Genomic DNA, 16977 nt, shown 5'->3' on the forward strand with positions numbered 1-16977 from the left:
GTAAAGATTAGTTGAAATACGATAACTTACATTTTCAAGTTACCTGGACTTGTAAAGATTAGTTGAAATACGATAACTTACATGTTCAAGTTACCTGGACTTCTAAATATTAGTTGAAATACGATAACTTACATTTTCAAGTTATCTGTACTAAAGTGTATGTTCATTGAACTTAATTTAGCATATTTTCTCAACTTGCAATATAGCACACTCAACCAAATAAATAACAGATTTTTCCAAATGGTTTTATTGTTCCTTACAAATCAATAAATGTTAAGAATAAACAACATATTCAAAGGAATACAATTATATCACAATTGCATGAAGTTTAAAGATAAAAATGTATTTGAAAAATGCATAGAAAGTGTATTCATGTGGGATTTTTTTCATGTTTGTACAAGTTTTCAGCATTGATGACCTGACATGCATTCTCATTGCTTAATTTTTTAAAATTTTACTTGGCTAAAACATATATTAAGATTTCATGTGTTTTAAAGTTATTTCACAAGGGGGTATATTTATGTGAAAAATCTTAAAGTCTCAGTTCACACAAAAAAAGTTGCTCACCTGTTAATACCTGTTAATACTTTCCATTGTTGGTAGACAAATGAAGATCTTTTTAATAAAATCGGTGAGCTTTCTGTCCCTCCTTTGACAGCCTAAGCAACTAGCACTTTCAAGGTCCAGAAAAGACATCCTTAAAGTAATCCAAGTGACTCCAGTGGTTTAACCTAGGTTTTATGAAGCATTGTCAGTGTTTCATTCCATTTTATTTATTAAATAGTTTTCTCCATCAAATGTTTACAAGAACATAGCAGCACATGATTCTTGTGTCGACGCGAAAGCTGACACTGCTGCATGTAAACAAATATATAAACCACTGACGTCACTTGGATTACTTTAAGGATGTCTTTTCTGGACCTTGAAAGTATTAGTTGAATAGGATGTCAAAGGAGGGACAGAAAGATCAAAGATTTCATTTAAAAAAATATCTTAATTTATGTTTCAAAGATAAACAAAGGTCTTTTAGGTTTGGAGCAACTTGAGATCTAACATTTAACAAAATAATTTTAATAACACTTTAAGATTTTTCACATTAATAATACCTCTTTAACTGTGAAATAACTTTAAACCACATGAAATCTTAATATATGTTTTAGCCAAGTAAAATTAAACAAAGTTAAACAATGAAAATGATGTCAGGCCCTTGATGCAGAGAACTTGTAAAAACATGGGTAAACAAAAAAATACAGATGAAAACACAGGCTCTTTGTAGAAATACATACCTTACCTCAACAACATCTTTAATTCAACAATGTATTTTTAAGAGAGTGCACTCTTGCACTGCAGGTATCAGCTCCAATGTTCATGAATCACCCCGAAAGTGTATCTGAGGTGTTTTCTGGGGTAGTTTATGTTGAGAGCATAAAGCAATGTCATTTGTATGTCACCAAATCCTCGCAGAACAACTGCTTCCTCGATTACAAGGGCCACATCACTAGAGTTGCATGGAATTGGGTCTATCACATCTTCCACCACTGCGATGATTCCTAGAGTCATGCCCCGATCATATCTTCTTCGGAATCTGTGTGCTGTATTAAAAAATGACAAACTTCAAAATGTGCTTTCACACATACAACACTGAAGCTCAACCACTTAAACACAACATGAGTACACCAAGTCTTATTTAGTGTTCCGAAGAAGATTAAAGGTCTTACAGGCTTGGAACAATATGAGGGCGAGTAATTGATGAGAGAACTTTCATTTTTGAATGAACTATCCTGTAAAAAACCTTTAAACTGAGAGACTTAGGTCAAATACTATACACTGTGAATAAACGGAGGCATTTTGCATCTGTACACTAAATGAAGCATTATAAAATGTTACAATCAAGCTACAATATTTTAAGGCCTAAAGAAATTGATTTCACAGGGGACTTTTTTCTTCCAAAATGTAATTTTGATTATCAAAGATAAAACTTAAAGGTGGTATCAGCGATTTCAGGCCCAAACATAAATGATCACATTCATCTAATATTTCCTAACGATCCACACAAAAACAGTTGGTATCAACATCACTCAAAACCAAAATAAATAGTGTTCCAACCAATCATCGACAGGGGCGGGTGTTGTGAGGTTTTCGCGTGCAGCCGTCATAGGCAGCCGTGCACGAGCGCAAAACCTCACAACACCCGCCCCTGTCGATGATTGGTTGGAACACTATTTATTTTGGTTTTGAGTGATGTTGATACCAACTGTTTTTGTGTGCAGATCTCAGAGCCTAGGCTACCTAGAGAGACGCGGTTTTTTGACAGCATGCTTATGGGGCGGGCAGCTAGCGGATCGTTAGGAAATATTAGATGAATGTGATAATTTATGTTTGGGCCTGAAATCGCTGATACCACCTTTAATATGTCATTATAAAATGATTGACTAGAAGGTGACTAATTTTAATTTATTTTAAATACGCATTAACAAATGACATATTACTTTTTTCTTCAATATTTTGCAGCACTAATAAAAAATATGCACGACAACAGAAATGGCAAGAAAGGAAGTGCCCATAATGTTTATGAAAAAAGTACAGTAGAAATATATGTACTTACATTTTTATCTAGGCTGTCCATTATGGTCCTCATTTCAGCAATGTCAGCAAAGTGCTTGAACGGTAGACACAACAGTTTTGGTAGATGCCAGTCAAGACCCTCATAAAAGGACTTGCTCAGGTCCAGTGAAATTAGCATGTTGAATTCTGCACTGATCTAAACTAATATTAAATGACACAAACATAACAGCAGCATGTTAAACAACACTGCAAAATAATATATCTACATATTCATCTAAACACCATTTTCAGCAGTGTAGGACTTTACCTGTCTCTCACAAAAAAAGAACCGGCCACCTCTTTTTCCATAGCAGATACTGGAGGATCCTTTTTTAACTCTCCTGTCTGCCTGTAATGCCACAGGTCTCTGAGAAAGCATAAAGATCACAGTTCAACGTAAAAGCTGCAGCACAGAGCCGGACAGATTGTGTATGGTCCCTGGACAAATGTATTTTTTAGAGCAAACTCAGTTCTAAATGAACACACACAGTCTTTATAGATGCAGGGAAGCAGACAGTTACTTACATGATGGCAGTGCTTCAGCTTGTAGTGCCTTCTGACAATGCGTTCATTGGTTGTCTTGAATAAACAGAACTTGCTGCTCCACTTTATTGGTCAAGGGCAAAAGAAAAGAACAATTAAGTCAACTAACATTTAATAAACCGAGTACACATACACAATCAAGATCAAGACTAGATCAATAATAGTTTATCACCAAATTTGTGGATATATATTTATTGACATTACTATTAAGACCTTATTAGGACAGTATTAGCTGCTAAGCATTTCACTAGTTCTGGGGAAAACACTGCGATGGTTAAGCGGTTGCTATAGTTACATAATCTCCCACAATAAACTAAACATAACTGACCACAGTCTTTTAAGTTCGACATTTAATAAGTAAAACTAGACAGTTGTACAACAACTTTTCAGTTATGGAGCGTCCATCTCGAACACCGGAGGATTCTGATAATCCTGCCGCACCACTCACACAGTTTTACATTAAATTAACGTTACATTATTTGTCAGCTCGTTGTTGTCGTACTCACGCGTCGACGCTGCTTTGCCTGAATGGTGATTAGACTTGGTGATTTTGGCGCAAATAACTTGAACATGAGAGTGAACAAACATGGTAGAAATGCGTTATTTTTCACGACATGCTTTTCCCGCTCTCTAGGCTATTTTATCATTCATCCATATATCAGTCTCTCTCACATAATTAATATATATATATATATATATATATATATATATATATATATATATATATATATATATATATATATATATATTAGCCTATGTAACGTTAAACTGGTAAAACTGGATTAGCAACAGTCCAATGTGATCTAGAAACGTTGATATTGAACAATACATGGATGATTACTTCATATGTCATTTTACAAGTTATTACATCATATTAACGAATATTTACTTACCATATTTGATGATAGTGGAAGAATTAAATCATCTGCCGATAAACTCTCCAGCAATGGCCGATGAAGGAGTCATGGCGAGAGACCTGTTTGTTTCGCGCTTCACGTGATCTCATCTCGCGATAAAAAATGAGAACTAACCTTACTGGTTCAGCATATGTTTTTAAGTTGAGGCGGCAAATACTCTAGTTATGTCAACTTGCAGACTAGTTGAGACAGTGAAAACTTAACATGTTAAGTTGAATTAACAAATTCAGAAACCACAAGTTGTATAAACTTACAAAATTACATTGAAACAACTAAAATGCGGAATCATTTTTTACAGTGTAGAGCCATGGCCTCTCAGCGAGCACACGAAGGCCGTGTTGTTCATCACAAAGGTAACACAAGTTCAAATATAGTTTTTTACCCCAAAAAGTTCCAATTACCCCCTGAGTCTCTCGTGATGTAAAGCACCTCACAGTCTGTGTGGCTCGTCCCATTTCCTTATCTCCGGGGACGGATCTCACTTTGGGAGAACGCTGCACAAAGCGACTCCCTGAAAAGAGGTAAAAGGCTCTCGCTCGAACTGATCTTCCCCATTTATCTCTTATTCTCTTTAAACGACAGGGAGAAATCTTCTCTCCAGCTGTAATCTCTCTCTAGCACACTGAGAACAAAAGATCCCGACGTTCCCGACTTCAACACATTAATACCAGCTGACCGCGAGTGCACAGAGAGTTCTGGGTAAAAACTCGCATTTTTACTAAGTGAGAACCAACATGTTCTTCCTAAATCTAACTATTCAATGCATACTGAGCGATTCACACTGTACACTAAATAATTAATACCGTAACATTATGCAACAATACATTGAATTTAAGGAAATAAAAAGGTTATCAATAGATAATTTTTAAGTATGAATTAAATCATCATACACAGCATATGGACATTATAGGATAATAATACGTTTGAAATGCCACCTATTAACATATATATTATATATTAACACATATACATGTATAACCCTTTACAATAAGGTTTCATTTGTCAACATTAGTATATTAGTTAACCTTGAACTAACCATAAACAGCAACTCTACAGCATTTATTATTATTAGTCCATTTTAATTTATTTTAAAAATTTTAAAGTTGTATTTGTTAACATTTGTTAATGCATGTTGAACTAACATGAACAAAACACTAACAATTAGATTTTTACTTACGTTAACAAAGACTAATAAATGGTTAAAAAATATATATTGCTCATTTATATTTTATGTTAACAAATGAGACCTTATTGTAAAGTGGTACCCAGTGTTTATACTTAAAATTATATTTAATAAATCAAAGTTTATAATGGTGGTTGAACATTTCATTCAATTTTATGTTGTTTTCTGAATTAAAGCTGAGCCAATTATTAAATTGTAATATCCCTTTTCATTTAATTTTATTATTGTTGCTAAAAGTTGAAGCATTTTTTACAGAACAAATGCAACTGACATGCAACTTAATTTATTTGCATATTGCATGTTTTACGCAATATGCATAGAATCAAGTTGCATGTCAGTTGCATTTGTTCTGTAAAAAAAAAAAAAAAAAAAAAAAACTTCAACTTTTAGTAAATAATGAGTAAAGAAAGAGTTTAAGATCTTCCAGATTGCATGAATTGATCAAATGTTGACCTTCAGTCTCTTTGGATGATGCATATGCCAATTGCATGAATGTAAACGCACAATATATACATCTACATACACATACCCTTTATATACTCCAGGTTCATTTCTCACACTGGAAATAAAAGGTCACTGAGCGCATTGCATTGTGGGTAATAATATTCAGTGCTGGATATTCCATGCACAGATACAGAAAATGCACATAATGTGCACAGTACACACACTGCATAGTAAGAGTAGTATACTTGCATGCTATTCAGAACAGAGCCACAGGAATCAATGAGAGCAGAACTGATGTCGACAGGGAAAATCTCTTCCTTGTAATATCAGCACGTAAGACGTTACCTTAAAGTAATCGTTTTGTCTGAGCCGTTGTGCATTATTGATGAATTAATGGGCATTTGGCGCCGTTGTGAGGTTTTTGAGAGGCTAAGTGATTCCCTTCAAGCCCCATGGCAATGCTGCGTTGCGTGCAAGAGGGATTTTATTCATTCTCAAGTAAATGCAAGTTTTTCCATCCTTTCCCTGAGTCGTGTAGACTCGACGGGACCGTAATGTCCCGGATCGCTGAAACCTCCGGATAGCCTCAGCGTATCTTCTGCTGTATCTCGGTGGAGATCTTAACTGGGATGATTTTTGCCATCTTACTCCTGCTGATTATTTTCATGCTCTTTCCCACAATACTGCATTTAAAATGATTAAAGGGGTGGTTGATTATGATTTAACTTTTCTAACTTTAGTTAGTGTGTAATGTTGCTGTTTGATCATAAACAACATCTGCAAAGTTACAACACTCAAAGTTCAGAGCAAAGGGAGATATTTGCTTTTACAGAAATCACTTTTTAAGGACTACAACAAACGGCTGGTAGAGACTACACCACATTCCTCCCGGGTTAGTGACATCACCAACCCTAAAATTTACATAAACCCCGCCCCCGGAACACGATTTATAGATTATCATGACAGAATATGCTAATCAATGACTAGAAGATAACTACACATCAGCTTCATAAACTCATCAACTAACCATTCAGAAATGTCCTGTTGCTTCTACATGTTGTCACTTCTTCTTGAGTCTCTCCATCATTGTCTGACTCTGGTTTGAACATAAAAGGCTAAAAGTTTTTGAAATTTTCAGTGCATGTGTGTGTGAGGTAAAAGGACACAAGCTGTTGAAGCTCCGCCCCCTGTGCCGGGAGCAGCAGCTCATTTGCATTTAAAGGGACAGACACAAAACGGTGTGTTTTTGCTCACCCTCAAAAAGTGACGATTTTAACATGCGATATAAAAATATCTGTGGGGTATTTTGAGCTAAAACTTCACACACACACTCTGTGGACATCAGAGACTTATTTTACATCTTGTGAAACGGGCATTATACCTCCCCTTTAAAACAAATTTTCAATGTTATAGAGAAAAGTAAGAGGGAAAAAAACTACTTATTGCACTATGCATTTGTTCAAGTAAGCACCAATCTCAAATTCATCTTTGTTGCTTAATGGTAAAAAAACAAACAAACAAAAAAAAACCCTGAAAAGTAATTATATTGTGCAACAATCGCAATTTAATAATTGGCTCAGCTTTAATTCAGTGTGAATTTGAAATGAATGAACGACATGTTCAACCACCATTATAAACTTTGATTTATTAAATATAATTTTAAGTATAACTTGAACTATCAATGAACAATATGTATTTTTTAAAGCATTTTTTTGTCTTTGTTAACGTTAGTAAAAAAATGAATTGTTCGTGTTTTGTTCATGTTAGTTCACAGTGCATTAACAAATGTTAACAAATACAACTTTTATAAAAATAAAAAAAAGAAAGAAAGAAATTAACATTGACTAATAATAATAAATGTGACCCTGGACCACAAAACCAGTCACATGGGTCAATTTTTTGAAATTGAGATTTTTATATATTTACGGTAGGAAATTTACAAAATATCTTCATGGAACATGATCTTTACTTAATATCCTAATGATTTTTGGCATAAAAGAAAAATGGATAATTTTGATCCATACAATGTATTGTTGGCTATTGCCACAGATATACCCGTGCGACTCGAGACTGTAGAGGTCCTGTTCACGGTTAGTTCAAGGTTAACCAATATACTAATGTTGACAAATGAAAGCTTATTGTAAAGGGTTATACATGTAAATTATGTTAATAATTTATGTTAAATATGTAAAAAAAAATGTTAATAGGTGGCATTTCAAACTTCTTCATCATCAATCAATCATCATCTAATGCCCATATGCTGTGTATGATCTCACACTTAAAAATGTAAAACAAAAACACTTTTTTAACAATAATATTTTTAACAATAATAATTGTTTTTTTTATTTACAATTCTGCATTGTTACCTCAATTCAAATTCAGTTCGAACTCAAGAACTGAATCAATTATCCATTCAATTTCAAATGACTCTAAAAGACTGGTTCAGTATAGAATATTGAACTATTGAAACCAAAATCCAGCCACAAGAGCTTTCAGATGTGTTCAGATTGCTGGATGATTAACAGAGTCAATCAAACTTTCAGTTCACAAGAATACATTTAGGACATCTTCCAACATAACAGGCGATGAAGAACTGAGTTACATAACTAGACGTACTGTGAATCCTGCAGGAAACCCGCAGTAATGCAGACCCTAGAATCAACCCTGTTAGATACGGTCATGGCTATTACACCGGCGACATGGAGCGCCGTCAATATTTCAGCACATATGTGAGTTTAATTAGATGAGAATGTAATTGGATTTGCTCCAATGTACTACTCAAATGAACATATCAAAGATTTAAGCACGTATAAAACGGCTCTGCCAGCTTTTGGTACGACCGACTGTTCGACTGTTTCCATTATCGCCCCAATTCTGTTGTGAAAAAGTAATGAAGCATTGAAGATCATCTGTTCTTCTATTGAATCTGAAGCCTTGGTTTCCTCAAGTGTCTTTGAGGCGTCCTTCTGTCTGGTCAAACCCGTCTGCTTATCTCTACCTGTCTTCTTATCAGCCCTCACCTGAACATCGATCCTGAATCAATGAGCTTCCGCCAATATATCCTGATCATCATTATCTCCTGGAGCATCTGAAAGACTCAAAAAGACTCGATTTCCCGTTTGAAAAAAAAAAAATGCATTTATGCACCTAGAAAAGGAAGCCTGTTTTTGAAAGCCTTTTATGAAAAGGAAAAGTGGTTGTATATTTTTACTTGGACCCATCAGAGGAATAAGTCAAGGAAATTTTTTTCGTGCAATCAACTTTCCCAGAAAAACATTCACATCAAACAGCCTTCACTTTGTACCATTTCAATAATATACAGATCAGGAACAAGACATGGCATCGACTCGACATCAAGCAAGAAAAGCTTAGCATTTCCTAAAATCCAATGCTGATTGTGAACCGTGAATCGAAACAGATATGAGTTATGTCCAATCAATGCAGGTCCGTCAGAAAGCAGTCGAGCACTTTTGCAAACGGCAGAAAGTCTCCTGCCAACACTTCCATCAAACCAGACTACACTTCCATTCATGACTGCCAAACACTTTCATTTCATTTCGCACCATCCTTAATATCGATGCTAAAAAACTCTTTATGATGTAAAGTTGGCACCGTTAAGGTCCAAAACCACACGGGTTCACGTTTGAGCGTACGGGATAGAGGACAGGCGAACAGCTGACGAGGCGGACGGACATTATTACAGCCTTCAGAACGCCTGAACACTTAAACAACCTTTTTTACACATCTACTCCAAAGTTTAAACCCAAATGATGGAGGGAAGTAGTAAAAAAGGCACTTAAAAGGATAATGTGCAATCTTTAGGGATAAAAGCTAACCTTTCTTACTCCTGGGAAGCAAAATTACAGTGGAGGAGTATAAATTTTCGCCAGCACACAGTTTAAATGGTATTAAAATCTGTTCTGACAATCTTGTTGACTAGATTGAATTATTAAATCCACAGTCAATGTCCTCGCTCCTCCTTTATTAACCCTCAGTTTAAGTCTGTCCAAAACCTGACAAGAGCAAAAACAAAACTTTCAATGGGACAAACTTTCAATGAACAGCTAAACAAGACAAGTTACTGGTTTGAATCAGTCTGAAACTATTTTAGCAGAGGGAGAAATAATACTTTCAACAAAATGTAACTGAAAAACAGCAAATGAATCACAATGGAATCAGAATCAACTTGAGAGCTTGTGAATCATAATCAAATTAGAAATCATGTTTTTTGCCATTTGGTGAGATTTGAAATTGCATGTACTTTTAACAATTAGTCGATTTTGATGAAAGTTTACAAAGACAAACATGCTATACCTTAGAATAGCGTGCACCAATGAATCGTTCACTTTCAGATGAGAAATGGATTAAAGGAGTAGTTCACTTTCAAAAAAAGAAAAATTAAGGTTTTTGAAGAAAACATTCCAGGATTTTTCTTCATATAATGGACTTCAATGGCAACCAACGGTTTAAAGGTTCAAATATCCGTCTCAATACAGCTTCAAAGTCTCGACGTGATCCCAGTCGGGAAATCAGGATAACGTAAAAGGATAAGGATGACGTATAACGTCATCAAACGTGATATCGTAATACGTGGCGCATCTCAGAGATGGTACACGACAAGCATTTGTGGTTAAAAAGTATATATTAGGGCTGGGAATCGATAAAAATTTAAATACTAATTAATCGCACAATTTGCTGTGATTAATCGCATTTCCCCCAAACTTGTAATCATCAATATTTAAACGTAGAATCACTAATTAAATTAAACAACACACAAAAAAAGGGGGAAAAAAAGAAAAATGTCCACACAAATTGGACAGAAAATAGCCCAATATTAAAATATTTAGCATCAATATATCAATATATTATTCTTTATTCAGTTCTATGCAACATACTCAGATTTAACAGATTATTTTTTTTTTACTAATTATCAAAATAAAGTATTGTCATACAAAGCTATTATTACCAGAGCATGTGATCAGAGCAGGTCATTTTACCATTGTTGCCCAGCATGACAATACCAGCTCAGCAAACAGAAGTCTAGTACTGAGAAATGCCACGTTATTTGAGCGGACTTTGCTTTTCCAGTGCGTGATCGGTACATGATTGGAGCGTTTGGGCCGTTAAGGACAGAGCAGAAGCCGACACACACACACACACACACTCTCGTGACGTTACTAAACAAGCTGCGCGAGAATGAAACCTGATCGCCGAACACGGAGGGGCGGGACGGCATATTTTCGGCCTTTTCAATAGCAGCCGCAAAAGGAAGTCATTAAAAAAAAAAAAAAAAAAAAAGGTGCTGCGTCAAATGCGTAATTTTTTAAAAATGCGTTAAACATCTCAAATTAATCGCAAAGATTAACGCGTTAATTCCCCCAGCCCTAGTATATATATATATATATATATATATTTGTCTTTAAAATGGCCGATCGCTTCGCTAGATAAGACTCTTATTTCTCGACTGGGATCGTGTCGAGACTTTGAAGCTGCATTGAGACGGACATTTGAACCTTCTTTGAACATTGGTATAGTTGGTTGCCATTGAAGTCCATTGTGTGTAGAAAAATCCTGGAATGTTTTCCTCAAAAACATTGATTTCTTTTCGACTGAAGAAAGAAAGACATGGATATCTTGGATGACATCGGGGTGAGTAAATTATCAGCAAACATTTTTATTTTATTTTATTGAACTAATCCTTTAAGAAAGGATTGATTTTGATTTAAGATCTATTTAGGGAAACAGAAATAGAAAACCTCCCAGAGCACGGGTCAGTAAAAGTGAGACTTACTATCTTCAGCACTTCGAACGACACAGGACATACAGTAAAACCTTCTCAAAAGAGATGTGACCTCTTTTCAAGAGTTATTTTTCAAATCCAATTTACGGCACAATATAGACTAACCCACTTTCACTTCTGCTTTGTATCTCAAACTCACAGCCAGATACAAAGTTATTCACGGACAACATGGAAGCTGGAAGTGTGTAGAAACACTCAACAGAACGTAAAAGATGCACATCGAACTAGACCACGTTTTTGTTTGTTTGCTTCTTTCCAGGCAATAACCCACGACCCCTCGAGTTCCCCTGATCAGTGAACATGGGCGTCTCTCACTCATAACCCTCTATGATTTATGAACAGTCAAATCACTCAACGTCAAGCAGAGAACAAACACATCTAAAACACATTATCTCAGATCCGACGCATTCATCTTCATTTTTCAATGGCTCGTTTTTTTTTTTACCTCCGAGTTCAGTCAACGCAACGCTGACAATAGATTTACAGCGTAAATGTTCTGGAAGTTGTCATTAGGCCGTGTTATGATGTGAATAATAAGTGAACAAGAGTCGACTTACCTGTGATGGCAATTAAGACGCCCACCGAACATGAAAGAGAAAGAAAAAGAGAGAATTAGTGCCATACACACTAATTTATCTTGTGTCAGTCTTGCTGAGTTTAAGCACAGACGCATATGAAGACTGACAGACAATGTCTCGGATATATTCAAATACACCAAGAAACCAAAGTTGGTTACTCTTTATTTTAATGAGTCCATTACAGTGTTATTATACATATAAGTACTGTGTAATAATAAACTACATGTACTTAGGGTAGGATTAGGGTTTGGGGTTACACTTTATTTTAAGGTGTAATTGTTACAGTGTAATTATTAATTTTAAGTACTGAGTAATATTAAGCAACTACATGTACTTAGTATAGGGTTAGGGTAGGATTAGGGTGTGGTTGAGGGTTAGTTGCATGTAATTATGCATAATTTACTGTTATTACTATGGTATGTAACATATGTAACAAGGACACTGTAAAATAAAGTGTTACCGGGTTTAGGGTTAGTTGCATGTAATTATGCCTAATTTATAGTTACTATAGTTAATACATGTAACGTGTAACAGGGACACATTAAAATAAAGTGTTACCCCAAAGTTTTACTCACAGAGATAGAGCATCAACTCCTGAAATAATCAAAACGACTAGATTTTTACATTTCCTGATGAAATGTCAGTGTGCAAATCTACACCGTGTTTGTCCAGAATAATAACAAAGTTTAGTAGTTTAAAGCTGATCCCCAAATACAGGCTTTATTTATCACCACACAGACCACAGCAACAGTCCAATGCATTATGAGCATTAAAACACCAGAGAATGCTTGTGAATTATTTCTTACGGTCTCTAAAGAAAATCCATATACTGTGTATTCTGTATGTATTTAATGACGCAAATTTATCAATTTCTAAAATAACTGCAATCTAACTCTATATCTGAGGAAGCTACATATATCAGTGATAATATTATTGTATTTCACATAAAAGGCTGTATTAGTTTACATACAGTTTGCATGCATGAGTTATTAAATTACACATAAAACGTAATTTATCAGCTTACTAAAATGGAGTTAGCTCAAATATCACAACTGAAGATACAGAAAGAAATACATTTTGTTTCCAATTAATTAACTGACCGAAACTATACTGAACCGAAAATATATTTTAAAACTTCTCATAATAACATAAAAGGTCTTAATTATAATTATAATCACTGAACTTGTCAATTACAACACGAGGTACACAAAGCTGCACTCTTGAGAAAACTCAATGAAAATCATCAATGAAAGAAACTCTTTTTGAGGTCGTATTTCTGCTTTGTTGGTTATAATGTAAGGATTTGCTGAACGAAAACTCGGCCGTTGGTTGGATTCTGACACATCTGATTGGCCACTGAGTTTGCGTACTCAACAGATGATTGGCTACAAAGCTCAAAACTGATGAACCTCGTCACAGAGCGCTTATTGACACAAATTTCAAGAGCTGGGTATAGACACAAATTTCAAGAGCTGGGTATAGACACAAATTTCACAATTCGATTCGATTTCGATTCACAAGCTTGCAATTCGATTCGATTCCGATTCCGATTCGATTCGATTCAATATTGATTATTTTGGATATCAGAGACAATACATGGCAAAAGGAAAACAAATCCCCTAACTAATGCTGTAAACTATGGGAGTCAGTTATAGCCCATAGGCTTCATTAGCCTGACTATCATATTGAAGGTAAAAATTTACTGATTTGTATACAAACACTTAAATTACACTTTTATTTATTTTTATAATTATAAAGTTAAATGAAATATAAACATTTAAATGGTCATAAAAACCCTGCCAGATTTATTCAAACATGCATTAAATATTGAAGAACATTATAATGAATATGTAATATGGTTCATATATATTCATATAGTTAATTCTTCTCGTTGACTAACGAGTTTATGGTCACATGGTTTTTCTGAGGTAAATGTGACGTTACATGACATTGTTTACAAGCTGTTTTACTGACGTCTTTCCACTGTTGAAACACTGATTGGGCGACTCCATGTCACATGATACGGATTTCGATAAGTTGTACTCTATCGTTTAACACACTTTCAGAAGCTCATTCATGTTTATCTTGCACTGTTATTAAGGCAGAAGAGAAGATCATGTGGTTCTCTAGAGCTGAGCCAGAGCGATCTCACGCCACAGCGACAAAACGCTATTTATGTTTTTGAATTTCGTAAGAAAATGGACGTAATTTGAAATCTGAGACTTTGTTTCATATCAATAGTAACAAAGCACAAAGATTATTGTGATTTATTGGATGGGATGCGCTACAATGTTCCATTCATTCATCAACTGAAATCAGGATGACTAATCGATTCTTGAGATTTAAGAATCGATATCGTTTCGTAAAAATGAGAATCGATTAAAATCGAGAAATCGAAAAAAATTTTACCCAGCCCCATGATATAGTGTATGCACATTAACCCTTTAGAACCTGAAGCTAAAATAGGTGTTTTTCACATATTTCGATTTTTTTGACAGTAAAATTCTATCTTGTGCTATGTTCACGTGCAAGGTGTCATCTTTTTCAGAAAAAGATACGCTTTCAACAAATTACAGTTATTGACCATTATTGTGTGTGGTGAGTTTGTAAATAGAATATAAATAGACAAAAATAAAAAATACTAGAATACATTTACTGATTTTTTACTTAGAAAAAAACACTTTAAAGTTGAAAAATGAACTATAATACATATAATACAAGTCTTTTTTGTGACAGTTTTCATTTAGGACACTTTTTTTCATACACGCACACACACACACGCACGCATTCATAGACACACACACATACACATGCACACACACTACATGCTTAGATACGTGAAAGAGTAACGGCCATCCGCCTCCCAAGTTTCATTAAAAATCATCCCAATCCCCTCTTCTGCTGTCTAACACTTCTTTCGCCATGTATTTGTTTGGTTCTTTTATTATTTTATGCAATCCAAAACACTGTAACCTGCCGCGCGTCGTATCGCTCTGTTCAAATCCTTCCATCCCGCGCTGCTGTCATTTGCAGACGGAAAGCATGAAGAATGATGAGAATGTTGATCACGTTGAGAAAATGACCTAGAATAATCACCACTAACCACGGCACACTAGTCTATACTTAGTGCTGTTGCTAAATGTCACTAAACTCATTGCATTAGTATTGTCAAACCCAGGTAACCGCTCCACTTTTACCGCCGGTGATTATTTTCACTCTGTAAAAGCATCTCGTTTGCCCGCATTCTCCACCATTACATCACTGTACCGTACGCCAATTTCGCCCACCCTTTATCTCCGAGACGAGGGCCGCACTTAAACGAGAGGGTTATTAGCACACTTTTCCAGGGAGTGTGATCTAACAGTCTGAAAGATCTGGAAAAGCCTTTCAGATGCACAAAAAAACTGGCAGAATATATCACTAATCATACTTTAAGTGTCAAATGGCGCTTTAGCTTGAATAACCCGGTCAAGTGGCTCTAAAGTGTGATTTAGGCTCGAGTGGATCTCTCAGGAGAATGCGTCTGTGAGTCCGAGACTCGAGTACGGTGGATGTTAGCGAGTGCATTCACGTACAATTGGATTTCACAAAAGAGAAATTAATAACGTGGAATAGAAAGGCAGATAAATTACTCTCAGATAATTCAATTGGCATTAATTAGCTCCGTTAGTCCAGAATATGATGCAATAAGAAAAAATTATAAAATGACCCACAAATATTTTTGTTCTGGTAATAAAACTGGTCTGGTAAGAGTTATTGCTCAAACTTAGAGAGTAGTGAACTTTCATGAACTAAAAAGTTAGTTAGAAGCATATAACTAGTAAACTAACAGTATACCTAAAGCTAACTTGCTGTATAGACACAATACTAAAGAAAGACTCAGATGTAAACTAGTTATGTACTGACTACTACACTTAAATACACTTTATTGTTTACTTTTATAGACAACCAATTTAGTCCCAAGAAGTATTGAAATAGTACACATACAAATATTCTACAATTACATTGATATTAGTATCCTCACTACTAGGGCTGTGAAACGATTAATCGCGATTAATCGCATCCAAAATAAAAGTTTGTGTTTACATAATATATGTGTGTGTACTGTGTATAATTATTTTGTATATATAAATACAAACACATGCATGTACATAATTAAGAAATATTTGCATGTATATATATATATATATATATATATATATTAGGGGTGTAACGATACACGTATTCGTATTGAACCGTTCGGTACGAGGCTTTCGGTTCGGTTTTCGGTACGCATTTTCAAACCGAACGGTTCGTTTGACCATTTTTCCTGCCGACCAAAATTTTGTTATTTCAAATGTAGTCGCTTGCGCGTGGCAAGCGCGCTCATGATAGAGACGCCGGCGCGACCACAACATTGTCTAACATCAAATGGCAAACGTAATGCAAGCGGAACGAAACTGCTCGTTATTGTGTGGTTGAAGGACCGTTTATCAGTTTGGACCAAAGCAGCGCGAGCCGATCGTGATTAACGGATAAAACAGCGCTGACGTGGAAACCTTGAAGAAACATTGTGCCATGAATGAACTATCCAGTGTCCACAGATCAGCAACATTCACCATGGATTTACTGTAGTAACACTAACTGCAACCATGGAAGTTTGGCAGGAATAGAGGGCTATAATGCCTTCAAGTAACATTACGTCGGTTTTATTTTGACATTATGAATACAATTGCTGCCCTCAAATGTTAATCTGAAATAAAATAAACATTTGTTTAACTACTACAATATTACATTTCATTTTTTCCAAGGAGCTGTTTTGTTTTATATGCTCCTAAGAAGAGTCAATTATAGCTCCAGAGTTGCTCAAAGTAAAAAAATATCATATTTTATGATGTTAGTTTTAATTAAAAAAAGAATAAAAAAAAT

At 35.1% G+C, this 16977-nt stretch overlaps 2 protein-coding genes across 5 annotated transcripts in view; both read right to left on the reverse strand.

Annotated features, from left to right (window-relative positions):
• Nucleotides 1–16977, reverse strand: part of LOC309494440 (neural cell adhesion molecule 2) — a 280054-nt gene that overhangs the window by 198990 nt on the left and 64087 nt on the right. The window lies entirely within an intron of this gene.
• On the reverse strand, nucleotides 526–4326 carry LOC309494538 (uncharacterized protein). 3 transcript variants are annotated; one of them, XM_082163977.1, is made up of 6 exons: nucleotides 4041–4326; nucleotides 3654–3710; nucleotides 3130–3210; nucleotides 2873–2971; nucleotides 2606–2761; nucleotides 526–1592 (listed from the first exon to the last, which is right to left on the reverse strand). In XM_082163977.1, the coding sequence occupies exons 1-6, from the start codon at nucleotides 4041–4043 to the stop codon at nucleotides 1557–1559; spliced, it is 432 nt and encodes a 143-aa protein (XP_082020103.1). In that variant the 5' UTR covers nucleotides 4044–4326; the 3' UTR covers nucleotides 526–1556. The 3 variants fall into 3 exon arrangements, 2 of the variants coding, with proteins under 2 accessions (XP_082020103.1, XP_082020104.1); XM_082163978.1 differs by lacking the exon at nucleotides 3654–3710 and having other exon boundaries at nucleotides 4041–4135; XR_014204339.1 differs by lacking the exons at nucleotides 3654–3710; nucleotides 4041–4326 and having other exon boundaries at nucleotides 2606–2766; nucleotides 3130–3643.

Source organism: Leuciscus leuciscus, assembly GCF_965113295.1.
Source record: "Leuciscus leuciscus genome assembly, chromosome: 3".
Lineage (NCBI taxonomy): Eukaryota > Metazoa > Chordata > Actinopteri > Cypriniformes > Leuciscidae > Leuciscus > Leuciscus leuciscus.